The 27,988-nt window shown below is 45.4% G+C and overlaps 1 protein-coding gene across 3 annotated transcripts in view; it reads left to right on the top strand.

Moving 5' to 3' along the window:
- Positions 1 to 7,205: 7,205 nt before the first annotated feature.
- The window catches only part of LOC143766497 (uncharacterized), a 38,323-nt gene continuing 17,540 nt past the window's right edge, over positions 7,206 to 27,988 (top strand). Inside the window, exons 1-11 of one of the 3 annotated variants that reach the window (XM_077254226.1) lie at positions 7,206 to 7,423; positions 18,536 to 18,686; positions 18,818 to 18,997; positions 19,080 to 19,203; positions 19,288 to 19,385; positions 19,584 to 19,677; positions 21,699 to 21,823; positions 21,953 to 22,132; positions 22,215 to 22,338; positions 22,418 to 22,515; positions 22,715 to 22,805. In XM_077254226.1, the coding sequence (XP_077110341.1) occupies positions 18,609 to 18,686; positions 18,818 to 18,997; positions 19,080 to 19,203; positions 19,288 to 19,385; positions 19,584 to 19,677; positions 21,699 to 21,823; positions 21,953 to 22,132; positions 22,215 to 22,338; positions 22,418 to 22,515; positions 22,715 to 22,805 (1,192 nt within the window). In that variant the 5' untranslated portion in view covers positions 7,206 to 7,423; positions 18,536 to 18,608. Of the gene's footprint in view, positions 7,424 to 8,240; positions 8,285 to 17,964; positions 18,687 to 18,817; positions 18,998 to 19,079; positions 19,204 to 19,287; positions 19,386 to 19,583; positions 19,678 to 21,698; positions 21,824 to 21,952; positions 22,133 to 22,214; positions 22,339 to 22,417; positions 22,516 to 22,714; positions 22,806 to 27,988 lie in introns of those variants that run through there. The other 2 variants (XM_077254227.1, XM_077254225.1) reach the window with 2 other exon arrangements.

A 27,988-nucleotide genomic window follows, 5' to 3' on the forward strand; every position in this document is an offset into this window, starting at 1 on the left:
TTGACAAGATGATACTTGTTAACAATATTTATACATACACTGTAGCAGTTTCGTATTAAGACAAAAATTTTAAAGCAAGACCTCCAATATCTAACCTTTTTGAGATATCAAAACAAAAATGATTCAAAAAATTTACATTAAGCAAGTACAGTTTTAAGTAAAATGTTGAGACTGATCTCATCATTTACTTTTATTCTTAAACATATTAAATATTTTATATACCCAAATATAAATATAACTTTCAAACAGGACAAACACAACAACACTGAAATTCAGACTTGAGGTTACAGTTAAATTTCCATGGCAATTCTGCAACTCCTGCCGCGGGTATATCGCATGCGGAATCGGCATGCATATTCCCGCAGAAAAATAGCGTTTTGCAAGCATAATCAGCTTGCAGAATGCAAAAGTTTTCCAAGCGATCTGTAGCATTGCTTGGAAAACTGATTGACAGGTTGGTCACAATTGTCAAACATAGTGTTTGACAAGTGTGACCAACTTTTTACTATTGATGCAGCCTATGCCGCATCAATAGTGACGGATAGAATGTTAAAAATAATTTTAAAAAATGGTTATACTCACCTTCCGCAAACAGCCGATCTCCTCAGCGGCTTCCGTTCCTATAGATGGTGTGTGTGTGTGCAGGACCTTCGATGACGTCGCGGTCACGTGACCGCGAAGTCATCGCGGTCATGTGACCGCGACGTCATCGCAGGTCCTTCACATACAGCATCGCTGGGAACGGAAGCGGCACGTGCACCGTGCACTGCTGAGAGGCGGGAAGACTCCGGGGCCAACAGAGGGTGAGTATATCACTATTTTTTATTTTAATTATTTTTTTTAAAAATTATATGGTACCCAGTCCATGGAGGAAAGTCTCCTCTCCTTCAACCCTGGGTACCAACGGCACATGATCTGCTTACTTCTCGCATGGTGGGCATAGCCCCATGCGGGAAGTAAGCAGATCAATGCATTCCTAGGTGTGCAGAATCGCCGCGATTCCGCAAATTTAATGAACATGTTGCGTTTTTTTCTGGAATGCAATTCCGCTCAGGAAAACAATGCAGCATGTGCACAAGAAATGCGAATTGCATGCTATTAAATATGATGCTTAATGTGAGCTTTTTTTTGGCGGTTTTATAGCGTTTTTATAGCGAAAAACCACGAAAAAAAGTGAAAAATCTGCTACGTGTGCACACAGCCTAAGGAGTGTAGGTACAGTTCCTGTTGACTCATGTAATTACCTTTGCCAGGGAAGGTCACAGACTCAGACAAATCAATTATGCTAACCTTTCATTGTATTGCTCGATTCTATGTAAATTAGCTGACTATCTCATCTCTGTTAGGGTACCGTCTCACATTGGCACTTTTATCGCTACGACGGCACGATCCGTGACGTTGCAGCGATATCCATACGATCTCGCTGTGTCTGACACGCTACTGCGATCAGGCACCCAGCTGAGAATCGTACGTCGTAGCAGATCGTTTGAAACTTTCTTTCGTCGCTGGATCTCCCGCTGTCATCGCTGGATCGGTGTGTGTGACACCGATCCAGCGATGCGATCTCTTGTAACCAGGGTAAACATCGGGTTACTAAGCGCAGGGCCGCGCTTAGTAACCCGATTTGTACCCTGGTTACCATCGTAAAAGTAAAAAAAACAAACAGTACATACTCACCTTCGCGTCCCCCGGCGTCCGCTTCCTGCACTGACTGAGCGCCGGCCGTAAAGTGAAAGCACAGCACAGCGGTGACGTCACCGCTCTGCTGTTAGGGCCGGCGCTCAGTCAGTGCAGGGAAGCGGACGCCGGGGGACGCGAATGTAAGTATGTACTGTTTTGTTTTTTTTACTTTTACGATGGTAACCAGGGTAAACATCGGGTTACTAAACGCGGCCCTGCGCTTAGTAACCCGATGTTTACCCTGGTTACCTGGGGACTTTGGCATCGTTGGTCGCTGGAGAGCTGTCTGTGTGACAACTCTCCAGCGACCACACAACGACTTACCAACGATCACGGCCAGGTCGTATCGCTGGTCGTGATCGTTGGTAAATCGTTCTGTGAGACGGTACCCTAAGACACCATTACTACTAGGGATATTATTATTATTATTTATTTATAAAGCACCATTGATTCCATGGTGCTGTACATGAGAGGGGGTTATATATAAGTTAAGGTACCTTCACACTTAGCGACGCTGCAGCGATACAGACAACGATGCTGATCGCTGCAGCGTCGCTGTTTGGTCGCTGGAGAGCTGTCACACAGACAGCTCTCCAGCGACCAACGATGCCGAGGTCCCCGGTTAACCAGGGTAAACATCGGGTTGCTAAGCGCAGGGCCGCACTTAGCAACCCGATGTTTACCCTGGTTACCAGTGTAAAATGTAAAAAAACAAACAGTACATACTTACCTTCGCGTCCCCCGGCGTCCGCTTCCTGCACTGACTGTGAGTGCCGGCCCTAACAGCAGAGCGGTGACGTCACCGCTGTGCTGTACTTTCACTTTACGGCCGGCGCTCAGTCAGTGCAGGAAGCGCACGCCGGGGGACGCGAAGGTGAGTATGTACTGTTTGTTTTTTTACATTTTACACTGGTAACCAGGGTAAACATCGGGTTACTAAGCGCGGCCCTGCGCTTAATAACCCGATATTTACCCTGGTTACCATTGTAAAACATCTCTGGTATCGTTGCTTTTGCTGTCAAACACGATACACGGCGATCTGACGACCAAATAAAGTTCTGAACTTTCCTAAACGACCAGCGATATCACAGCAGGATCCAGATCGCTGCTGCCTGTCAAACTCAACGATATCGCTAGCCAGGACGCTGCAACGTCACGGATCGCTAGCGATATCGTTTAGTGTGAAGGTACCTTTACAGATATCACTTACAGTAAGCAAACTAAAGGTACCGTCACATTAAGCGACGCTGCAGCGATATAGACAACGATGCCGATCGTTGCAGCGTCGCTGTTTCGTCGTTGTGTGGTCGCTGGAGAGCTGTCACACAGACAGCTCTCCAGCGACCAACGATGCCGAAGTCCCCGGGTAACCAGGGTAAACATCGGGTTACTAAGCTCAGGGCCGCGCTTAGTAACCCGATGTTTACCCTGGTTACCAGTGTAAATGTAAAAAAACCCAAACACTACATACTTACATTCCGGTGCCTGTCGCGTCCCCCGGCGTCCGCTTCCCTGCACTGTTTAAGCGCCGGCAGTACAGAGCACAGCGGTGACGTCACCGCTGTGCTTTGCTTTACGCCAGGCACTGACACATTCAGTGCAGGAAGCTCTGAGCAGCAGCGCGGACGCCGGGGGACGTGACAGACATCAGAAGGTGAGTATGTAGTGTTTTTTTTTTTTACTTTTACAATGGTAACCAGGGAAAATATGGGGTTACTAAGCGCGGCCCTGCGCTTAGTAACCCGATATTTACCCTGGTTACCATTGTAAAACATTGCTGGCATCGTTGCTTTTGCTGTCAAACACAACGATACACGCCGATCTGACGACCAAATAAAGTTCTGGACTTCTAGCTCCGACCAACGATATCACAGCAGGATCCAGATCGCTGCTGCGTGTCAAACACAACGATATCGCTATCCAGGACGCTGCAATGTCACGGATCGCTGTCGTTATCGTTGGAAAGTTGGTCAGTGTGAAGGTACCTTTACAATGACAGACTGATACAGAGGGGCGAGGACCCTGCCCTTGCGGGCTTACATTCTGCAGGATTATGGGGAAGGAGACAGTAGGTTGGGGGTTGCAGGAGCTCCGGTGTTGGTGAGGCGGTAGCTTCGGTGGTGATGAGGAGGCAGCGGGGTCAGTGCAGGCTGTAGGCTTTCCTGAAGAGATGAGTTTTCAGGTTCCGTCTGAAGGATCTGAATGTGGTGGATAACCGGACGTTTTGGGGCAGAGAATTCCAGAGGATGGGGGATATTCGGGAGAAGTCTTGGAGGCGATTGAATGAGGAGCGAATAAGTGTGGAGGAGAAAAGGAGGTCTTGGGAGGACCAGAGATTACGTGAGGGAAGATATATGGAGATTAGTTCAGAGATATATGGAGGAGACAGGTTATGGATGGCTTTGTAGGTCAGTATTAGTAATTTGAACTGGATACTCTGAGGGAAAGGGAGCCAGTGAAGAGATTTGCAGAGAGGGGAAGCGGAGGAGTAGTGAGGAGAGAGATGGATTAGTCGGGCAGCAGAGTTAAGGATGGACTGGAGAGGTGCAAGGGTGTTAGCAGGGAGGCCACAGAAAAGGATGTTGCAGTAGTCAAGGCGGGAGATGATGAGGGCATGCACAAGCATTTTAGTAGATTGAAGGTTGAGGAAAGGACGGATTCTGGAGATATTTTTGAGCTGGCGGCGACAGGAGGTGGAAAGAGCTTGGATGTGCGGTTTGAAGGACAGTGCAGAGTTGAAGGTTACTCCGAGGCAGCGGACTTCCGGTACGGGGGAAAGCATGATGTCATTGATTGCGATAGATAGGTCAGGTAAGGAAGATCTGTGGGATGGAGGAAAGATGATGAGTTCAGATTTGTTCACATTGAGTTTGAGGAAGTGAGAGGAGAAGAAGGAGGATATAGCTGATAAGCACTCTGGGATTCTGGACAGCAGAGCGGTGACGTCTGGGCCAGAGAGGTAGATCTGAGTGTTTGTGGCTTGGAATCTAGCCAATCTAGCACACTCTTATTCCACCAATCATGAAGCCCCAAGGGTCTGAATTGAGAGCTCAGGGGTATAGAAGGACTGTCCAGTGCCCAAGTCTCTCTTGCTGCATGGTACCAATTTTTGATCTGCGAATCCGATTGGCAGGCCATAACCGAACATGGATTATAAGACTACATGGACTTCAGCATCGAATCCAAGGATTCGGCTGAGATATCAAAGACTACATAAGGATGGTATCCAGCTTGGGACAATCCAGTCACCTGACTACAGAATTTGCAGTACTCAGTCAGCTTCCTAAATCTGGCATTATTCCGTTCTCGGTGTGTGCCCGCCGAAAGCGGGGTGCTGCTGGCTTGGAGTAAGTAGCCCTGGAAGCAGGGCCGGCTCCAGGTTTTTGAGGGCCCCGGGCGAAAGAGTCCCAGTGGCCCCCCCCTTTTAACACATACCACGATTCATGATGCACAGATACAGCAGAGAAACATAGGTATAGTACAATGCCAGATTTCACTTCTTACATGAGTGATAGCTATTGTAAATTCTACAATACCATACAGCAGAGGGGCTGTCATCCCCTTATATGCCAATTATGCGAGAGCGATGCGCGAGCCTTGTATTGCCTCACCCAAATCGTCCGTTTTTCTATGCAGCTGCACACTCCTCTCCAAAGAACGGGCGGCTGTGCAGGGTGAAGTGATGCGAGGTTCTCACAGGTATATACACTACTATATATAGTAGTATAATTCAGCCCCATAGCAGTATTATGCTGTCCCATAGTGGTATAATTCACCCCCATAGTGTATATTATGCCCCAAACCGCGGCTTTACAAAAAAAATAAAGTTTCTCTTTACCTGGCTGAGATCCAACAGTGTCCTCCACTCGATGCATCTGAGGCCCGGACCTTCGTTTCGGCGTATGACAGTGATGTCATATGCTGGCTAAGTGCCCGCTAACGTCAGCTGCCGGCCTGTGATTGGCTGGCGGATGTTAACTGTTGCTGTGGGGTAGCAATCTCCCACACAGGAACAAATTTTAACTGCCTGTGGGTCTGAGGACACACGATCAGTTGCTGAGCTGGCAGAAGCCTTTAGCTTGGGCCCGCTGAGCAGAGGAAAGGGGGCCCAGTGCGGGCCCCATCTGCTCATCGGGCCCCATCCAGTAAGGGCAGTAATGCCCTGATGGCGGCCCTGCTTAAGTCAGTGGTTTGGGAAGGAGGATACTTATATTATAAAGTTTTGGGGAATATTAGGAATAATTAAAATATATAAAATAATTGTCCAGCTGAAAAAAGTGTAAGGCTGGGGTCACGAGTCATGATTCTGTCATGTGAGAGAATCAACTCAATTATGCCACTGACACTCGGCTCAAACTCTCATCCGAGTGTCATCTGATTCTCTTGCATGAGATAATCGGAGCATATTGAGAAGACAAGGACACTTAATTTCTCCATCTTCTCCACTGTCTGAGGCCGTGGATGTCAGACTGCACCCAGATGACAGCTGAGTGCAGCCTGAAGTTTCACACGCATCCATAGATTTCAATGGGTCCGTGTAATCCGAATTCCAGAGCCACTCGCAGCGTGCTGCAGATAATTTTTCCACAGACGAATTTGGTCTGCAGAAAAAAATCACAGATCTGCTCTGCCCTATAGTATAACATTATGCCGAGTGTTATCCGATAAACATCACATAGCACTCGGCTGTGTTATACGCTCGTGTGAGCGAGGACTAAGACGCTTTATTCCCCCTGCAGATCTTCTCTCATTAGCTTCTCATGCTGGAGTCCAGCCTCAATTACTTTTCTATAGTACTGTGGAATTTGCGGCCTACTTTTACCATATACTGTGATTGTATGTGTATATATATATATATATATATATATATATATATATATATATATATATATATATATATATATATATATATATATATACACAGTGTGTGGTCATGTTACATAGCATCTCTAGAAGAGGAGCCTGTTCAGTGGCTATAAATCCTGATAAGCCCCCTCCAGAGAACAGAGAAGGATAAGGCTTCTGTGCCCCATCTGCCCCCTGACAGGACACCATAGCTCCATTGTGAAGACTGAAGTTTGGAGAAGTAAATGCAGGGAATCTTGAGAGGGGGCTGCTGTGTCCTGTCAGGGGGCAGGTTATGCTTCTCTGCAGGAGGTGAAGGGCCACTCAGCTCTGCTATTTTCATGATACAGACGGGTCAGACTCGGGACATACTGTGGCAGCTGCTGTTATGATTGACGCTGTCAATGAGCACAGTAGCCAACTCACTGAGGATGGTCGGCTGCAGGGACCCGACTAGAGCCTGTCAGGACACTGTCCATAAACTTAAACAACACAGGCTCAGACAACACTCACCGGGGGAGGGGGGCTGCTCCGTGACTCACTCCTGACTGTACTGTGTGACGGGAGCACAGCACACTGGAGCTGCACTAAACCCGCGCTCAGCCGGGATTGGATGCTGGAAAGTCCCGCCCTCCTGTTGCTCAGCACTGGCTGCCTCTCCCAGCTGTCTGTCGCAATGCTGACTCCTGCTTCCTCCGCACACACACCGCTCTGGTTTGTAAAAATTCTGACTGCAGGCCCCTTCAGCTCCTGGGTACCCTGTATCCCAGACAGCGTGAGTGGGCACCCTGTCTCGCCAGGGCCCTGGCACTTGCCCAGGTGCACCGGGTGCTGACGCCGGCCCTGCCTGGAAGCTCTGATGAACGGATATTATAATCCCTGGGGAGCCAGTGGAAGGGTGAGAAACTGTTGCCTGTTACATTTTGTGTTTTGCTGGTTGTGTGATATATGCCATTAATTGTTTGGAGATCCAAGAAAGTCTTAATATTGTGATTCCCTCACCTTGTGTTGTATGAGTAGTGTTCCACCCACTGTTGAGGAGGTCGGGCGTTCAGTTGGGATCAGCCATAGTCCATGCTGTCTTTGTAAAGGCGGTCGGGACAGCGGACGAGAGCACCCACTGACCCCCATGTCTACACAAGAACCACTATGTAAAGTTAAAAAAAGGTTAAGAATGACGATACAATTACATATAAATAATTTGATGACATAAAACTTTATTAAGTGTAATTTCACACACAAACTTAGCATCTGTTCAACAACCCTTGAATTAAACATAGATTAGTGGGTTAAGCCCTTATGGAAACATCAAGTAAGTTGTGATAGCAAACAGTGAGGTACCGATAAAATGTTTCACATGTGTAGTTAGCATATTTTGTATAATTCTTTAACTATACATAGAGTTGTTAATTTTGGGGGCAAAATTTGTTAGATTGAGTACGATTGATTATTCGCGACATAAGCGATTTACGTGAATAACTTCTGAACTACACATAGAGTTGATAATAACCCAGGACCAGAAGTAGTCAAAATAAACATCTCAAAGTCCTGATCAAAATTTTACCCAAACAATATCCTCTCTATGTATAATTCACCATACATGAAAATCGAATAGCTAACTGCAGACTAAACTTAAGTCTGGTCTACGGTATCATACAATGAGGTCCCTGATCATGTGACCCCTGACTCCTCCCCTTCCGTGACCTCATCACAGGTCCTGTGTGCACAGAGCAGCCGCATGTGGATGTCGGTGCTGGAAGCTCCATTATTCTCTATGTAGAGTGCGGCTCTGCGGGTGGAGGTCGGTGCTGGAGATTTCTCATTACTGAGCACAGGGGACATTAACCCCTTCAGTACTGAGACTCTTCTGAGGTTTTTGTTGCCACTTTATAGGAATCATAATGTTTTGTTCTATTTCCTGTAATAGATACATACGACCCAACTATGGAAGACAGGAAGTGAGGTAGCGGATTGTTCTCCTAGTACAGGCCTCTTTCTTGGCCCCACAAAGTGTAATGCCCCCAATATGCCCCTTATGCAGTATATATGATGCCCCCACACAGTGTAATGCCCCCAATATGCCCCTTATGCAGTATATATGATGCCCCCCACACAGTATAATGCCCCTGTAATCAGGTGACCGGATACAACACACCGACAAACACAAGGCGGAAGTAACCAATATAATTATTTATTTCCTGATAATGGGAATTGTGGTCACTATGGCAACAGTGAATAATGCAGAACAGGGTGATTACGAGGTGAAATATACAATATCAGATACACAATGAATTCCCCGCCTCACTCTCACTGTAATAGCAGCCTCTAACCACATGTTACTTTAGCTACTGACAAGGGGGATTTTCCTGACACATATAGTCGACAACACTCTACTCTGCGAACACCGGCCATAGTGGGGTCTCCTCTTCCCGTTAGGCCATAAGTCCTCCTAATAAAGCCTATCAAGGCTCGCTGGGCCGCCTTCACTTCTACCAGCTTACACCTTGTCTCTTGTACACCCTGGACCAACACCTGTACTGATTTCAGTGCTGAAAGCAATGGCCGGCTCACTCACGCCTCCTGCTCTTTAATGCAGGCGTATACTACTGAGCAGACTCTCCTCACAGATCATTGGCACATCCGTCTCTTGTACCAAAAGTAACAAGAGCTGGGACTCTGCTCTTGCCTGGCTTAATCTGGACTCTGAGTCTTGACCGGTGCATGTTAGGTTTTCAGGAATTGACATGCAAAGTCTGGACTCCGGGTCTTGATCAGCACAGGTTTGGTTCTCTGGCCTTGGCTGGCATAGTCTGGACTCTGGGACTCATCTGGTGCCGCCTGGGTACTGCCACCACAACCAGCTGCCTCGGGCACTTTACCATGGCCTGGTACCTCAGATTCTTCACTGGCACCCTGTTTTTATTGGTGGATTTGGGGCCATGGCCTTTATAATAACAGGAAACTGTGTCATCAAGGTCACCTGACCTGGTGTACCATCTACACTGTTTCTTCCTGAAACTTTCTCTTCCCATTGATTCTGTAGGGTCCTGTCTGAATGGCAGATGGCAGTCTTTTTGTACAAATGCCGCACAGCCCTGAGGATTTGTTCTTCTTACGACACATGTTGTTACACCCCTTATGCAGTATATATGATTCCCCTCACACAGTATAAAGTTTCCACAGTACTGGCATGTCTCACACAAAAGATATTTCCACAGTTTCACCATACCCCCAAACATAGTATAATCTCACAGTCCCTCCATTCTCTCCACACAGTATGTTTCCATAGTACCATCATCCCACCACACACAGTGTAATGTTCCCACAGTATCACCATCCTCCTACATAGTATAATGTTCCCACAATAGCAGATTCCTACACACAGTATAATGTTCCCACATTACAGCCATCCACCTACATAGTATAATTTTCCAACAATAGCAGCTTGCAGTTTACACAGGATAATGTTTACAAATTATTATGCAAACTGGATTTAAGTGTCTTAAAGATTTCTTTGTTTTGTTTTTAAAATAAACTCGTGGATGGTATAGTGTCTCAATGGATCACTGAAATCAATCTTAAACACATGTGATAATTAGTTTTCCAGGTGATTCTAATTAAAACCCAGCCCCCCAAGGAAGCCATTGCGAAACGTGCGTCGGGGCGCTTGGCTACAGATGGACATCTACAGTACAGACCAAAAGTTTGGACACACCTTCTCATTTAAAGATTTTTCTGTATTTTCATGACTATGAAAATTGTACATTCACACTGAAGGCATCAAAACTATGAATTAACACATGTGGAATTATATACTTAATTTCAGTTGTTTCACACTTTTTTTGTTATGTCTTATATTCTAGGTTCTTCAAAGTAGCCACCTTTTGCTTTGATGACTGCTTTGCACACTCTTGGCATTCTCTTGATGAGCTTCAAGAGGTAGTCACCAAGAATGGTCTTCTATTGCCTTCACTCTGCAGTCCAGCTCACCCCAAACCATCTCGATTGGGTTCAGGTCTGGTGACTGTGGAGGCAAGGTCATCTGGCGTAGCACCCCATCACTCTCCTCCTTGGTCAAATAGCCCTTACACAGCCTGGAGGTGTGTTTGGGGTCATTGTCCTGTTGAAAAATAAATGATGGTCCGACTAAACGCAAACCGGATGGAATAGCATGCCGCTGCAAGTTGCTGTGGTAGCCATGCTGGTTCAGTACGCCTTCAATTTTGAATAAATCCCCAACAGTGTCACCAGCAAAGCCCCCCACACCATCACACCTCCTCCTCCATGCTTCACGGTGGGAACCAGGCATGTAGAGTCCATCCATTCACCTTTTCTGCGTCGCACAAAGACACGGTGGTTGGAACCAAAGATCTCAAATTTGGACTCATCTGACCAAAGCACAGGTTTCCACTGGTCTAATGTCCATTCCTTGTGTTCTTTAGCCCAGACAAGTCTCTTCTGCTTGTTGCCTGTCCTTAGCAGTGGTTTCCTAGCAGCTATTTTACCATGAAGGTCTGCTGCTCAAAGTCTCCTCTTAAGAGCTCATTTCCACTTGCGGGAGAAAAAACGGTCCGTAATCTGGACCTAAAAAAAGGGATGAAAAGTATGCGATTGTCATGCGAGTTAAATGTGATTTTTTTTTTTTTTTAATTGCACCATCCATATGGCATCCGTATGCAATCCTTTTTTTTTTCTCTGCAACTATTTTTATACAGTCAGTTACAGGACCATTTACAGTGTTCTATGCCACAGAATGGTAAGGTGTCCGTAAAAAACGGACGTCATACGCATGGTGCGAGTGCTGTGCATTTTTTTTCTCGCACCCATTGACTTGCATTGGCGAGTCTCGTCCAAGAATCGCAGCAATACGAAGCATGCAGCGATTTTTTTTTCTCAGTCCGATTTCGGCTGAGAAAAAAATCGCAAATGAAAAGACGCCTATTGAATAACATTGGTCCGAGTGCAATCCAATTTTTTTTTTTTTTTTTAATCGGATTGCACTCGTCCGTTTTCCTCGCAAGTGGAAATGAGCCCTAACAGTTGTAGTAGAGATGTATCTGCTGCTAGAACTCTGTGTGGCATTGACCTGGTCTCTAATCTGAGCTGCTGTTAACCTGTGATTTCTGAGACTGGTGACTCCGATAAACTTATCCTCAGAAGCAGAGGTGACTCTTGGTCTTACTTTCCTGGGGCGGTCCTTATGTGAGCCAGTTTCTTTGAAGCGCTTGATGGTTTTTGCCACTGCACTTGGGGACACTTTCAAAGTTTTCCCAATTTTTTGGACTGACTGACCTTCATTTCTTAAAGTAATGATGGCCACTCGTTTTTCTTTCCTTAGCTGCTTTTTTCTTGCCATAATACAAATTCTGCATAACACAACTGATGGTCCCAACCCCATTTATAAGACAAGAAATCCCACTTATTAAACCTGACAGGGCACACCTGTGTAGTGAAAACCATTCCCGGTGACTACCTCTTGAAGCTCATCAAGAGAATGCCAAGAGTGTGCAAAGCAGTCATCAAAGCAAAAGGTGGCTACTTTGAAGAACCTAGAATATAAGACATATTTTCAGTTGTTTCACACTTTTTTGTTAAGTATATAATTCCACATGTGTTAATTCATAGTTTTGATGCCTTCTGTGTGAATGTACAATTTTCATAGTCATGAAAATACAGAAAAATCTTTAAATAAGAAGGTGTGTCCAAACTTTTGGTCTGTACTGTATATGGGTGAGACTACTTACAATATGTATGGCCCCTTAGTGTTTTAGGTGGTGAGTTTTCTATGACAGGTCACTGATTGAAGAACAGTGAGAAATCTTTGTTACTATTGTATACTTACCTCTAGGACACTTAGGATTTGGCCATCCCTATATCTGGAGTTTATGCACTGGCACTTTAGATTGGATTGATATTTTGATTGGGGATATTGCTGATGATTATGTATTACTTTGCCCATGAGTATGTCTTGTCTGTTGCATTTGTACATCTTGGCATCTGTGGCCATATTCGAATAGCTCTGTTTATACATATTTATAACTTAATGACTTCTGTATTTACTCATTTTTTGCAATAAAAGAATACAATTTTATTCTAATCAAGAAAACTTTTTCTTTGTTTTTTTTTGTGGTGTTTTTGCTCCATGTTTTGGTGGTTGAATGTTGTTTGGGAGCTCCGCAGGGTTGTACCCATATGTATACGGGTTGCTTTAATCCCGAATTATTATGATGGTATCTGTATTTTAGATTCTGTTGTTTGACCATTATTAGGCATATAAGTATCGTAGTATCTAGGCCGCCCCATACTATCGAGTACTCGGGGCGGAGGGCATTCAGCCGAACTCTGTGACACCTTCTGAGATGCCATGTTTGCTTTTGACAAGAGCAAGTGGTTAAACTGCCACGGCTGTATATAGAAAAACACACAAGTGCTAACTCCTGAATGCTACCCTCAGCAGCTGGAATCGAGACAGACAGGTGCCAGAACTGTCGTGTATTGTAACCAATTATGATAGTGAAGCGGAAACTGTGCTTGAGGGTATGACAACCGTGAAGGGAATTGGGTCAAAAAATGAGGAAAGGAAGTGCACCTACTGGGGGCTTGTGGGTGGGGGTGGGGGTTCTGAGTAGGACCCCTGCTGAATAGGGGTGGATGACTATATGAAAATAGTCGTGCATTCAGGCTTCCACTATGTGCGCCTAATGGATCCTGTGCCTCGCGCAGGTATTGTCAACCCACAGGATATTAACCTAAATGTGACTAAGGTGCTCTGCACACTACAGGGTATGGGTGTGTGGCGTATATATGCACACATGTAAATTGTGTAAACCACATACACCGGTAGGGCCGGCTGAGGACTCACCAGGATCCAAAGGAGTTGTGGATGTGGTTCTGATTTATATGTTGCTGCCTGAAAAGATCCGTGGTGGCGGTCGTGGTGTTCAGATGGCAGGAACGCGGACTAGTTGCAGCCACGGCACAGCAGGAATGCAAAGAAGCTGCGTAGAGCCAGGGAGAGCCTCGGCCAGCGGCGTCCGTGGATACGAGCGGGGGAAGAGTGGCCGTGGGAAAGCCTGGCGTGTGATGTTACAGGAACTACGGAGCGGTGCTGAGACCAAGAGGGTATCCGATGCGTTTCGAAGGAGTAGCGTCCTTCTTCATCAGGGTTACCGCTCGTATGCAGGGACGCCACTGGCCGGGGCTCTCCCTGGCTCTACGCAGCTTCTTTGCATTCCTGATGTGCCGTGGCTGCCACTAATCCGCCTTCCTGCCATCTGAACACCAGGACCGCCACCACAGATCTTTTCAGGCAGCAACATATAAAGCAGCACCACATCGCCTTTGGAACCTGGTGAGTCCCCAGCCGGCCCTACCGGTGTATGTGGTTTACACGATTTACATGTGTGCATATATACGCCACACACCCATACCCTGTAGTGTGCAGAGCACCTCAGTCGGGTCACATTTAGGTTAATATCCTGTGGGTTGACAATACCTGCCCGAGGCACAGGATCCACTAGGTGCACTTAGCGGAAGCCTGAACGCACGACTATTTTCATACAGTCATCCACCCCTAAACTGCCAGGCTTTTTGTTGCAGCCGCACCTGTTCTGTCCCTGCGGTGTACATCTATGTTCTGGGGTCCAAAAGAGTTAATTTAAAAACAAATGTTTAGCGTGTTGAAAATAATAGAATGTGTCTTCTGCTTTTTTATGTTTTTTTTTTTTTCTTCTTCCAAGAATTGTTGGTGTCTATTTGCTTTTTTAAACATTTTAATATTTGCTTTTTTTCTGCTGTCTTTCTTGTAATGTAGGAAAGCCTAAGGCCAGAAATAAACCCCATAAAACACTGTACATGGAGACTTTGGGGTCAAGTACCATATTCTTTGGACAATAAGACGCACTTTTTCCCTCCAAAATTTTAGAGAAAAGGGTGCGTCTTATAGCCCAGATGTACCTTATAGTGGCTAAGGGCAGGGGGGAAGTGGCAGAGACGGGGGAGCAGGTTACAGGAGGCAGGAGCCAGCAGCTGCAGCTAACACATTTGCCCACTGTTAAAGAGCATGAATATTCACTGCTCCCCACGCCCATAGTCCCTCTCACCCACAGTCCCTCTCACTGGGCCTGTGGAGCAGTGAATATTCATTCTCTTTAATAGCGGGCACACATGATCGCCCAACCACTATTAAAGAAGATGAATATTTACTGCTCACCACGCCCAAAAATATGGGCGTGGGGAGCAGTGAATATTCTGGAAGCTGACCTCAGCGTGTGGAGGCTACTTACACTTTGTGCGCTGCTTACACTCTGAAATCAGCTGATGGAATCAAACATGGCGCTGAGCAGAGGGAAGGTGCGTAAAATCGTTTATTTTTTATGTGAGCAGCGTGATAGGGCCATGTTTACTAGGATTGGGTGGCATCTATACCATGATAATGATGGGAGCCATGTTTAACAAAATGGGGATAGTAGCCATGTACTGTATATGAGGTTGGGGATAGGGGCAATGTATACTATGATGGAGATGGGGGGGCCATGCATACTAGGATGGGGATGGTGGCCAAGTAAACCAGGATGGGGTGCCATGTATACCGGGATGGGGCCAGCCATATATACCAGGATGGTTAATCATGTAAACCAGGATGGGGGTGGGGGCCATATAGACCAGGATAAGGGGCCATGTATACTCAATGGGGGCACGTATACCTGGATTGGTGGCCATATATAACTGAGGACATGCATACCATGATAGATGTTATATATATCTGAATGGAGCCACTTATATCAGGATTGGAACATATACAGCTCTGGCAAAAATCAACCACTGCACAGTTTTCTAAAAATCACCATCTCTACATGTCTGACAGCCATTCCATTCCAGGGTCAGTTCAATTCCAACCAAAGTACACCTCATTCTCCTTAATGTGCTTCTGATTTGGAGATCACCTGAACCAAATCTTATTTAACGAGGGAAAGTATAAAAAAAACACTGTTGTCTTCACAATCCTCTTGCAATAGGACAAGCTGGATGACCAAACAAGTGCTAGAAAAAGTCCAAAATTAATTTGAATGAAAAAATAATTTGTAACCATGTCAAAGAAGTTGAAAAGAAAAGTCTTGAGTGAGGAAAAGATGGACTCAATTCTGGCTTTACTAGTAGACGGACTGTAGTCCATTACAACAAAGTCAAGCAGCAGACATTGGGGACAACAAAGCTACAGACCGGCAGAGGGTGAAAGCGACTCTCCACTGACCGGGATAACGGTCCTCTTATTCGAATGTCACTCAGCAACCCCAGGATGACATCAAGTGACCTACAAAAGGAATGGCAAATAGCAGCTGGGGTGACGTGTACGGCAAGAACAATTCATAACAGACTCCTAGAGGCAGGCCTCAAGTCATGTAAAGCTAGAAAAAAGCCTTTCATCAATGAGAAGCAAAGGAGAGCCAGGCTGAAGCTTGCCAAAGACCCTAAGGATTGGACCATAGAGGAATGGAGTAAGGTAATCTTCTCTGATGTGTCTAATTTTCAGCTTTGCCCAACACCTGGTCATCTTATACTTAGACGGAGACCTGGAGAGGCGTACAAGCCACAGCATCTTGCACCCACTGTGACATTTGATGGAGGATCGGTGATGATCTGGGGATGCTTCAGCAAAGCTGGAATTGGGCAGGTTAATCTTTGCGAAGGAAGTATGAATCAAGCCGCATACAAGGTTATCCTTGAAAACCACTTGCTTCCTTCTGCTCAGGCAATGCTCCCTTACTCTGGGGGCTGGGTTTTCCAGCAGGAGAATGCCCCATGCCATACAGCTAGGTCAATCAATGTGTGGATGAAGGAGCACCACATCAAGACCCTGTCATGGCCAGCCCAATCTCCAGACTTGAGCCCCATTGAAAACCTCTTGAATGTAATCAAGAGGAAGATGGATAGTCACAAGCCATCAAACAAAGAACTGCTTACATTTTTGTTCCAGGAGTGGTATAAGGTCACCCAAAAGCAGTGGGAAAGACTGGTGGAAAGCATGCCAAGACGCATGAAAACTGTGATTAAAAATCATGGTTATTCCACCAAATATTCATTTCTGAACTCATCCTAAGTTAAAATATTAGTATCGTTGTTTCTACATGAATAAGAACTTGTTTTCTTTGCGTTATTTGAGGTTTGAAAACACTGTTTCTTTTTTATTACTTTGTCAATTTCTCATTTGCTGAAAATAAATATAACATTTTTAGCTTTAAATTTCGGAGAAATGTTGTCAGTACTTTATAAAATAAAACAGTGTACATTTTACTCAAAAAACATACCTATAAAGAGAAAAATCAGAGAAACTGAAAATTTTGCAGTGGTCTCGTAATTTTTGCCAGAGCTGTATATATAAAATTTAAAGCCTAGGTGCGTCTTATGGTCCAGTGTGTCTTATAATCCAAAAAATATGGTTATTTCTGACCATGGTGTTTTTGAAAACAATAATTTTTTTTATTTTTTATAAAAGCCTCAAACTTATTTGTGTGAATCAGACATGAGATCTGACGGGATAAATGATACAGTGCGGGGAAGACTGGAAACATTCATATAGACGGCTGGTGGTGATGTAGTCAGTGATGGAATCTGGACAAATATGTTCCTAGAGCCGTAGTAGAAGATGATGTCATCCTCATCATGAAGTAGTTATTTCTCCTGTCACGTGTAATGAATATCTCCTGCAGTATTGTTAATGCCGATTTCAGGGTCTGTAAATGAGACGAGAATTAGCGTTATGGAAGATGAGTCTGAGAAACGTATTCAGCTGCCGACTCCGAGGAACACACTATTTGTTGTCTGTGGCCTAAACTTTATAGGTTTTATTAGTAGATGTCAGAGAAAAAAGAATGTTGTAAATTAATAAAAATATACCATATTTTTCGGACTATAAGATGCACCGGACCATAAGACGCACCCCAGATTTACAGAAGGGAAATAGGGAAAACAAAATGTGTCAAATGGTGGTCCGTCATGCAGACCGAATTCAGCTTACTGTGGGAAATCCGTAGCGCTGGTGGAGGGTGGTCACAGGGGGTGTTCGGTGGTCCAGCAGTGACATGACTCCTATCGCAGACTGATGCTGTAGGTTCTGTGGTTCTCGTGGTGTGGTGGCTCCTCCAACATTTTCTGAAAGCCCGGAGCACCCGCACATCCATTGCTATGAAGCAGTAGCCTCTGGGAAATCCCATCCCAGGCTGATGCGGCATGTTTGTCGGTGCTCAGGGTGGCGGGGGCTACGCTGTCATTTTGTGGAAGCCCCCGAGCACCGCACACCCCCACTGCTGCAATGCAGTGTCCTCCAGTAAAATGGCCTCTGGGAAAATGCCGCTACATATTGAGATCTCGGCTCCAAGATCTCATCTTCCGAGATCTCAATGTGTGCATGTACCAACCTGGTGACCATTTTCCCAGAGGCCATTTTCCCAGGGGCTACCACATGGCAGCAGTGTGGATGTGCAGTGCTCTGGGCTTTCCAAAAATGTTGGCGGAACCCCGCACCACTGCACACCGCCGAATACTGCCGCACCAGCCTAGGAAGGGAGTGTGATCTCCCTGCAGTGTCGGACCGCCGTAGAATCACCCGACTCCTGCTGCCGTCACACTAATTGTAAGTATATTCCGACTAGAAGACGCACCCCCATTTTCCACCCAAAAATTTTTGGGGAAAAAGTGCATCTTGTATTCCGAAAAATACAGTAATTGCTGCTTGGGTCTCCGCCAGGGTCTGTATTTTCTGGTCTGACCCAACGAACTTGTGATTCCTACAGCAAATTAATTGCCGAAGCAGTGAGTAACATAGCCAGTGATTGGTTGCATGGAGAAGTCTTACTCAGTAATTCAGCTTATGTTCCAGTCCATACAAGACTAGAGAATACAAGATCTACACGTTCTGTCTTCTGAAATGTTTCCCTTGTTATCTCCAGTAATTTTAGTATTACACAGAATTCTTTGTAATGATTCATCGTCTCATCGTCTTCCTATTCAGGTCCCTACAATATCCGATCCTTTCAGGAGACATCTTCTATATTAAGAGAATTTTTCTTAACTACCCATCAAGAATGGATCTGAAGAGGGACAAGATGGCAGAGAGGATATTACACCTCACCCTAGAGATCCTCTTCCGTCTTACTGGAGAGGTGAGAGATTTTGATAGCGTCACATTACATAATTCTTATTTATGGCAATAAAACTGTTGGACAGAACTCAAGAGGTGAGGGATCTGGAAATGTCTGTAGTGAGATTTATTAATGTGTCTCTCCATAACCAGGATTACACAGTAGTGAAGAAGACCTCTAGTGAGTGCTGCCAGGACCCTGTATCCGAGGGATGGGGAAGACACCTGAGCCCAATCACAAGGCCTCCACCTCACCCACTGATACATGAGGACATCAATGACCAAAAGATCCTAAAACTCACCTACAAGATGATTGAGCTGCTGACTGGAGAGGTGACACTGCTGGGAATGCTGGGATATTATACAGTAACGCTATGAAGGGATCGGGGGATGACGGTATCATTGTATGTGTCAGGTTCCTATAAGGTGTCAGGATGTCGCCGTCTATTTCTCCATGGAGGAGTGGGAGTATTTAGAAGGACACAAAGATGTGTACAAGGATGTCATGATGGAGGTTCCCCAGCCCTTCACATCACCGGGTAATAGGACTAAATACACACAGCCTATAATTATCTGTATTATCTGTATGTAAAGAATGAATTCAGTCCCTGTGTTTCCTCCAGATCTATCCAGTAAGAGGACAACACCAGAGAGATGTCCCCGTCCTCTTCTTTCACAGGACTGTAAAGAAGAAGATTCCAATGTCTCTCAGAATCATCAGGTAGATGGAGAGAAGGTGTCCTGAGATCTCCCCTATGATGTGTAGACGGTGGTGAAGGTCTTGTGCTCAGTCTTGTTTTATCCACCAGTATTACATGTTTCATACTGGTGTCATGAGAACGGTGGAGATGGCAGGATTAGAGCTGATTATAGATGTGACTTCTCCATCCGTCTGTGACTTTTATAATATTTGTTTCAGGGTGAAGATCTGACCCCTATTAATACTACAGAGACATATGTGAGGGGTGATGATGAGCGGTGTAAAGAGGAGACTCCTACATATGACTACCCAGGTGAGTAGTGACCACTAACTATAGAGAAGTCACAGATTCTTCTCAGTCACCGGCTGTGGCTGCTTTATCAATGGTGTAGTTCGGACGTGGCACTATCATGTGATCCCCATTTTGCCGGTAGAGCATAACATTCTCCATCCGAAAATGTTTAAATGGCTTTGTGAGATTGTGAAAACCCTTTTGTATAGCGCTTACAACCTGCAGGTGTAAGGCGGCCAGGGTGGTAGTCGTGGCAACGAGCTGTAGTGTTTCCACACCCTGGCACCCCGCAGATGAAATACAAAGTCCTTTCTTTTGTGTGTGATGTGTGCAGCATAGTACCCATTTCAGTTGCTGGAGTTCCCTCAGTCTCTTTCACTCCAGCTTCACGATTCCAGGTTCCATAAAACACCGCAGTGTCACAGTACTTTTCATACAGTTCAACTTTACTGATAACATGGGCACCCATCACTTTTGCAGCACATTTCACACAAAGCATCATATCTTGCACTTTCCCTGCCTTCTGGGCAGACTCCATTTCCTCTATAACCTCTCCTTCTTCTCTCCCAGCAATCCATGCCATCTCTGTGGACAATCCGTGTCCCTTCCGTACTTCCTGCATCACCAGCTCCCTGTCAGCCCCTTGTCCGATTCCACCTAGCAAAGGTGCCAGGAGTTCCATCTTGCTGACTCCCGCCCCAGTCGTAGACCCCAGAACTGCCCTGAGGATGATCCTATTGAGCTGATGCCCGACTGTACTATTCTCCAGTCTGGGGCCCCTCATTTACATCCGCAGCTTTATCCCCATGACCTGTAGCTGTCTCATACACGGTATGCACCCCGCCCTTGGCAAGGCTGCCCGGGTGTCTGTCTCTAATCAGGAAGTATCCTGATTATACTTCCCTGCTCCTTGCTGTACCTCCCCTTTAGTTAATCCTTGTGCTGCCTACCTCCAGTTCTATTCTATGATATCATCTATCACTACTGTGCCCCCCGCTATTCTAACCCCACTACAGTTCTAGCCTATCCTATATCCCATTCTAGCCCCAATCCTATAAACAGTACCCATTGAGTACGTTTACATTATGGTATATGGTATGAACAGTAATACACAGTGAGGTGCCACATGTGAACGTGCGAACAGAGTCCAGGAGAAAGAAGGCATAAGATGGTCCCCGCCACCTTCTTACACAGGATCCACCTACCCCTAGGGATTAGAACACGCTGACCTTTACCTGCCCAGGTCTGTAGACTTCAAAGCCAAATAACAAGGTACTTAGAATGTGCTGATAAGATATTATGATGGTCCTGTAAGAGAAAGCGAAGGGTAATGAAGCTGTTGGCTTCCTAGAACCCTGAGATCTTATTGGATGAATCTTCCTTCTCTCCCTCCTGTGCTGCTGAATGTGCTCATATGGTTCCTACAAGACCAGGTCCAGTCTTTCTGGCCAAACTTCGCTTTTATGATCGACAATATTAAATGTGCAGTGAGGCCAAGTGTGAATTTCTGTACAATAAGAGTTTCCCTTTATCCTGACTTTTCAATTTATATTAAAAGCTGACTAATTTCAAGGAGGATTGTGATAAACTACATAAAAAACATTTACCCTTGTGCCATGATATTTCTCTAAGCTGTGCGTGGCTGATAATAATAATAATAATAATTTTTTATTTATATAGCGCCAACATATTCCGCAGCGCTTTACAACTTATAGAGGGGACTTGTACAGACAATAGACATTACAGCATAACAGAAATCACAGTTCAAAATAGATTCCAGGAGGAATGAGGGCCCTGCTCGCAAGCTTACAAACTATGAGGAAAAGGGGAGACACGAGAGGTGGATGGTGGATGGCTGTAATATACATTTATTCACGCCTGCAGGAGATGTGTTGGCATGGCTTGTGTCCTTGTTTCATAGATTCACTCCATGTCATAAATTACATTATGTTTTCAATCATAAGGAATTCAGATTACTGCACAATCTCTCCTGAAATGGGGGCACTAATACTTTCTTTCCTACAAATATCCGATCCTTTCAGTAGACATCTTCTATATTAAGAGAATTTTTCTTAACTACCCATCAAGAATGGATATGAAGAGGGACAAGACGGCAGAGAGGATATTACACCTCACCCTAGAGATCCTCTTCCGGCTTACTGGAGAGGTGAGAGATTCTGATGACGTCACATTACATCATTCTTACCTGTGGGAATAACAGATGGACAGAACTGGAGAGGTGAGGACTCTGGAAATGTCTGTAGTGAGATTTATTAATGTGTCTCTCCATAACCAGGATTACACAGTAGTGAAGAAGACCTCTAGTGAGTGCTGCCAGGACCCTGTATCCGAGGGATGGGGAAGACACCTGAGCCCAATCACAAGGCCTCCACCTCACCCACTGATACATGAGGACATCAATGACCAAAAGATCCTAGAACTCGCCTACAAGATGATTGAGCTACTGACTGGAGAGGTGACACTGCTGGGAATGCTGGGACATTATACAGTAACGCTATGAAGGGATCGGGGGATGACAGTATCATTGTATGTGTCAGGTTCCTATAAGGTGTCAGGATGTCGCTGTCTATTTCTCCATGGAGGAGTGGGAGTATTTAGAAGGACACAAAGATGTGTACAAGGACGTCATGATGGAGGTTCCCCAGCCCCTCACATCACCGGGTAATAGGATTAAATACACACAGCCTATAATTATCTGTATGTAAAGAATGAATACAGTCCCTGTATGTGTTTCCTCTAGATCTATCCGGTAAGAGGACAACACCAGAGAGATGTCCCCGTCCTCTTCTTCCACAGGACTGTAAACAAGAAGATCCCAATGTTCCTCAGGATTATCAGGTAGATGGAGAGAAGGTGTCATGAGATCTCTCCTATGATGTGTAGACGGTGGCGAAGGTCGTGTTCTCATTCTTGTTTTATCCACCAGTATTACATGTTTCATACTGGTGTCATGAGAACGGTGGAGATGGCAGGATAAGAGCTGATTTATAGATGTGACTTCTCCATCTGTCTGTGACTTTTACAATATTTATTTCAGGGTGAAGATCTGACCCATATTAATACTACAGAGATATATGTGAGGGATGATGAGCGGTGTAAAGAGGAGACTCCTACATATGACTACCCAGGTGAGTAGTGACCACTAACTACAGAGAAGTCACAGATTCTTCTCGGTCACCGGCTGTGGCTGCTTTATCAATCGTGTAGTTCGGACGTGGCACAATCATGTGATCCCCATTTTGCCGGTAGAGCATAACATTCTCCTCCATCCGAAAATGTTTAAATGGCTTTGTGAAATTGTGAAAACTCTTTTGTATAGCGCTTACAACCTGCAAGTGTAAGGCAGCCAGGGTGGTAGTCGTGGCAATGAGCTGTAGTGTTTCCACACCCTGGCACCCCGCAGATGAAATACAGAGTCCTTTCTGGTGTGTGTGTGTGTGTGTGCAACAGAGTACTCATTTTAGTTCCCTCGGTTTCTTTCACTCCAGCTTCAGGATTCCAGGTTCCATAAAACACTGCAGCATCACAGTCCTTTTCAAACAGTTCAACTTTACTGATAACATGGGCACCCATCACTTTTGCAGCACACTTCACACAAAGCATCATATCTTGCACTTTCCCTTCCTTCTGGGCAGACTCCATTTCCTTCATAACCCGTCCTTCTTCTCTCCTGGCAATCCATGCAATTTCTGTGGACAATCCGTGCCCTTTCTGTACTACCTGCATCACCAGCTCCCTGTCAGCCCCTTGTCCCATTCCATCTTGCAAAGGTGCCAGGAGTTCATCTTACTGACTCCCGCCCCAGTCGTAGACCCCAGAACCGCCCTGAGGATGATCCTATTGAGCTGATGCCCGACTGTACTATTCTCCAGCCTGGGGCCCCATATTGCCGTCCGCAGCTTTACCCCCATGACCTGTAGCTGTCTCATACACTGCATGCATCCTGCCCTTGGCAAGGCTGCCTGGGTGTCTGTCTATAATCAGGAAGTATCCTGATTATACTTCCCTGCTCCTTACTGTACCTCCCCTTTAGTTAACCCCTGTGCTGCCTACCTCCTGCTCTATTCTATGATATCATCTATCACTACTGTGCCCCCCTCCATTCTAGCCCCACTACAGTTCTAGCCTATCCTATATCCTATTCTAGCCCCAATCCTATAAACAGTACCCATTGAGTACATTTACATATAAATATATATACAGTACAGACCAAAAGTTTGGACACACCTTCTCATTTAAAGATTTTTCTGTATTTTCATGACTATGAAAATTGTACATTCACACTGAAGGCATCAAAACTATGAATTAACACATGTGGAATTATATACTTAACAAAAAAGAGTGAAACAACTGAAAATATGTCTCATATTCTAGGTTCTTCAAAGTAGCCACCTTTTTGCTTTGATGACTGCTTTGAACACTCTTGGCATTCTCTTGATGAGCTTCAAGAGGTAGTCACCGGACATGGTCTTCCAACAATCTTGAAGGAGTTCCCAGAGATGCTTAGCACTTGTTGGCCCTTTTGCCTTCACTCTGCGGTCCAGCTCACCTCAAACAATCTTGATTGGGTTCAGGTCTGGTGCTTGTGGAGGCCAGGTCATCTGGCGTAGGACCCCATCACTCTCCTTCTTGGTCAATTAGCCCTTACACAGCCTGGAGGTGTGTTTGGGGTCATTGACCTGTTGAAAAATAAATGATGGTCCTACTAAACACAAACCGGATGGAATAGCATGCCTGCAGGAGATGTGTTGGCATGGCTCGAGTCCTGGTTTCATAGATTCACTCCATGTCATAAATGACATTATGTTTTCAATCATAAGAAATTCAGATTACTGCACAATCTCTCCTGAAATGGGGGCACTAATACTTTCTCTACTCTTCTGGTCAGGACTCAGTAGCTCCAATGGTCCACCATAAACGAGTGCATCTCCAGTTTAGTGTTGGAGTTCTCCCCTCGTACATTCTTTTTTGGGGGAGATGTAACATTTTTTGTCCTATGTGTTTTTTTTTTTTTTTTTTTTACATGTTCATTCTGGTTGATAGTTTGATTGTGGTAGGATCAGCCTGCCTCAGTTGGGTGAGTTTGTAAGTTTGAACTCCCTGGTATTTTTTTTAAAGTCTCCATTACCTCTTCCAAATGTGCGAGATCTAAATTGAAGATGCCCCAGCTCTGCAGTATTATCAAAAGTTCTCTTTAAATGTCTAATATTTTTTCTTGAAACTCATCTGATAGAAAATATTGGCCCTTACGATAGTTTAGATTGCCAAGAGCCACCGAGCCCCATACTCTAATTAATTACTCCAGAGAGTTGATACCACTACTCATATTTTACTGATGAAGACTGTTGAGTTTGAATATTTTGATAGATGTGTTATTGTTCATAGTCAGTTTTTGACTACAGTAGTTACTGCCCAAAATACTCCCATTTTTCGCATCTGACGTGTCGCTTTTTGTGGTGATAACTTTGGAATTCTTCACAAAGGATAATAGGAAACAAACGGTCCTCACAAATTTTTTTCCAACATCTCTTGAATTAAACAATACCCTGTATACGGTTGTACACTACTGTCTGGGCACATGGCAGGTTTAAGAAGGGAAGGATCGCCATTTAGCTATTTAAATGCATATCTTGTTGGAATAGATTCCAGACACAATATATTGGTTACCTGGCAGCTCAAAATATGGCTACCACAATCAGGCTTGGCACTATCTACTCAGCTTTGCAGATCCCAAGGATTGCCTTGCTCAACATTCTTTACATGGATGTGTTCTTACACAGAGATCCCTAGGCTTGGGCCATGGTGTTACCTGCTGTTCTGTGGAGTTAGGTGGGATGACGAATAGTCAAGTTGTTGGGTCAGATCCATGAGGGCAGAGAAAATACAAAATCATGGGGGGGCATGGCTATGTAATCCAGGAGAGAGGACGCACCTCGTGGGAGCTCCGGTCATACTGATCCTAATCCTGCCATAAATCCCCCTGACTCACCGGCTGGAACGGTGCCCTTGGGACCTCAGGAGACCGGCGATCCCCTTGAGCGGTAGTTTTGGAGTCCTGAGACGTCGGGTGGTGAGGCGGCCTGGATGGGTGGCAGAATCCCTGAGCTGCGGCGGCCATCTTTGAGCGTGCGCTCCAACGAACAGGACACAGCGCCGGCGGTTACCGGAACCGGGTGTATTCCCCTGGGAGCGGCAGATACCTGCACTGAAGCGGGAGCGCTGTGGAACACTGAAGTACAGGTGCTGGGTCTGGAGTGGCAGCCATCACTGCAGCGCGCACTCCAGCAGTAAGGAGAGCGGCACAATATTATTGCGGTGCAGCTCAGGAGGTGAGCTAATATCTGAGATAGTAGAGGGGTGGTGCGGTGTGTGTGCCCTGCAACCCCTTACCAGACAAACTCCTGTCGGTACCATAACTCTGGAGGGATTAATCCCTCCTCCCTGCTGCTCTGCCTGGGGAAGTTGTGGGCTGCTCTAAGGCACAGTGCCTGGGTGAATCCTCAATTGCTGCTTCTATAAATATCTGACAATTCCTTTATCTGGCTGGTAGTCTTCCTGGAATCTACTCCAGTGTTTAACTTTGCCGGATCTGCTGTTGGGGAGTAGACCAGCTATAACTATAAGTGTGATCCTTCTGTGTGGTCGTTCTGTTGATCGCCATGCAGCATTCCAAAGGAGCGAAGGCTGCTGACAAATTAAAGCAATATGCCAGAGAAGATGTCTCTGATAATGTACGCACTCTCAGAAATAATCCCATGCAGAACCAACGCAAAAATCGTCTTTCTGACAGTAATGAGGAGAGAGAACAAGACGAAATGACTCTTAAACAAGCATCTGAGCAATTGATGCAGGCTATATCCCTCACTAGATCTTCTCTTACAGAAAAAATAGAAGACGTACACACTGAAGTGGATCGTTTGCGACATGATATGCAAGCTATGAGGGGGCGCATCTCGGAGGTTGAAACAAGAGTGTCTCAGAGGACACCATTACCCCTATGGAAACTAAATTGTCAAAGGCCGCCGGCTCCGTGAATGCCTGGAAACAAAAAGCAGACGACCTGGAAAACAGATTGCGCCGTAATAACATTCAAATTATTGGCCTGCCGGAGCGCTCGGAGGGTCAGCAACCTGAGAAATTTCTGGAGGATTGGCTTAAAACCTCCCTGGAAGATGGATTCTCCTCAACATTTTCTGTGGAGAGAGCCCATAGGGTTCCAGAGAGGCCTCTTCCTCCCGGAACTCCACCCCAGACCTTTTTGGCGCGTCTTCTCAACTGCAGAGACAGAGATGCGATACTTCGCTTGGCGAGGCAGAAAGGCCCTATTAAATTCAATAACACTACTATATCAATCTTCCCGGATTTCTCCATGGAGCTCCAAAAACAGCGAGTTTGATTTGTGCAAGTTAAGAGGCAGCTCAGGGATAAAAGCCTCATTTATTCTATGCTTTACCCAGTTCGACTCCACATTGTCCATGAGGGCTCTTCCTTGTTCTTTACAGATCCGGCGGAGGTAACCGAATGGTTGCGGACATACAAGGCGTCTAGTGTGCCGGACTCCTAAGTAGTTCTCCTTATCTAATGGCAACACAAATTGGAGCTCTCCGTACAGGTGCTGAGCTTATCAACAATACCGGACGCTGATTCCAGTGAGGCTATCCCCTTTTCTATCTGACTGTAGGAGTGTAGGATTATACTCCTCCACTGTTCAAGTTCTGTTTTGTTTGGGTTTTTACACCAGTTTTGATTGTTTGATATGTTCGTTGGTCGCCATTGATAATTCTGTGCTCTGTGTGATGTCCCTGATTTCTGCTCAGGCTATGGTGTATATTATTCTTTTTCCTAAGTGTGGATATGGGGTCTGAGGTAATATGTATGACGTGGAATATACGGGGTATTAAGACTCCCCGAAAGAAAATAAAGGTTTTTTCACAGATTAAACGGTACCATCCCCATGTTGTAGCACTTCTAGAGATACATCTGACCAGAGACACAGCTAAGTATACACAAAAGCCGTGGGTGCAGTGGTCCCTTCACGCATTTCATACCAGTTATTCAAGAGGGGTCTCTCTGCTGATACATAGAAGTGTTAGATGGGAGGCCAAGGAGGCACGGCGAGATCCCGAGGGTCGTTTTGTTTTTGTGCACGCCTTTATTAATACATGGGAATACGTGATACTATGCGTTTATAACCCACCACCGGCTAATATATCGGTTCTCCGCATGGCAATGGGCTTCTCCCTAAATTATCCTGATGCTAGTGTTATTTGTATGGGAGATTTCAACTTAGTCATGGATAATTCCATGAATA

The sequence above is a fragment of the Ranitomeya variabilis genome, chromosome 4 (genome assembly GCF_051348905.1).
Source record: "Ranitomeya variabilis isolate aRanVar5 chromosome 4, aRanVar5.hap1, whole genome shotgun sequence".
Classification (NCBI taxonomy): Eukaryota; Metazoa; Chordata; class Amphibia; order Anura; family Dendrobatidae; genus Ranitomeya; species Ranitomeya variabilis.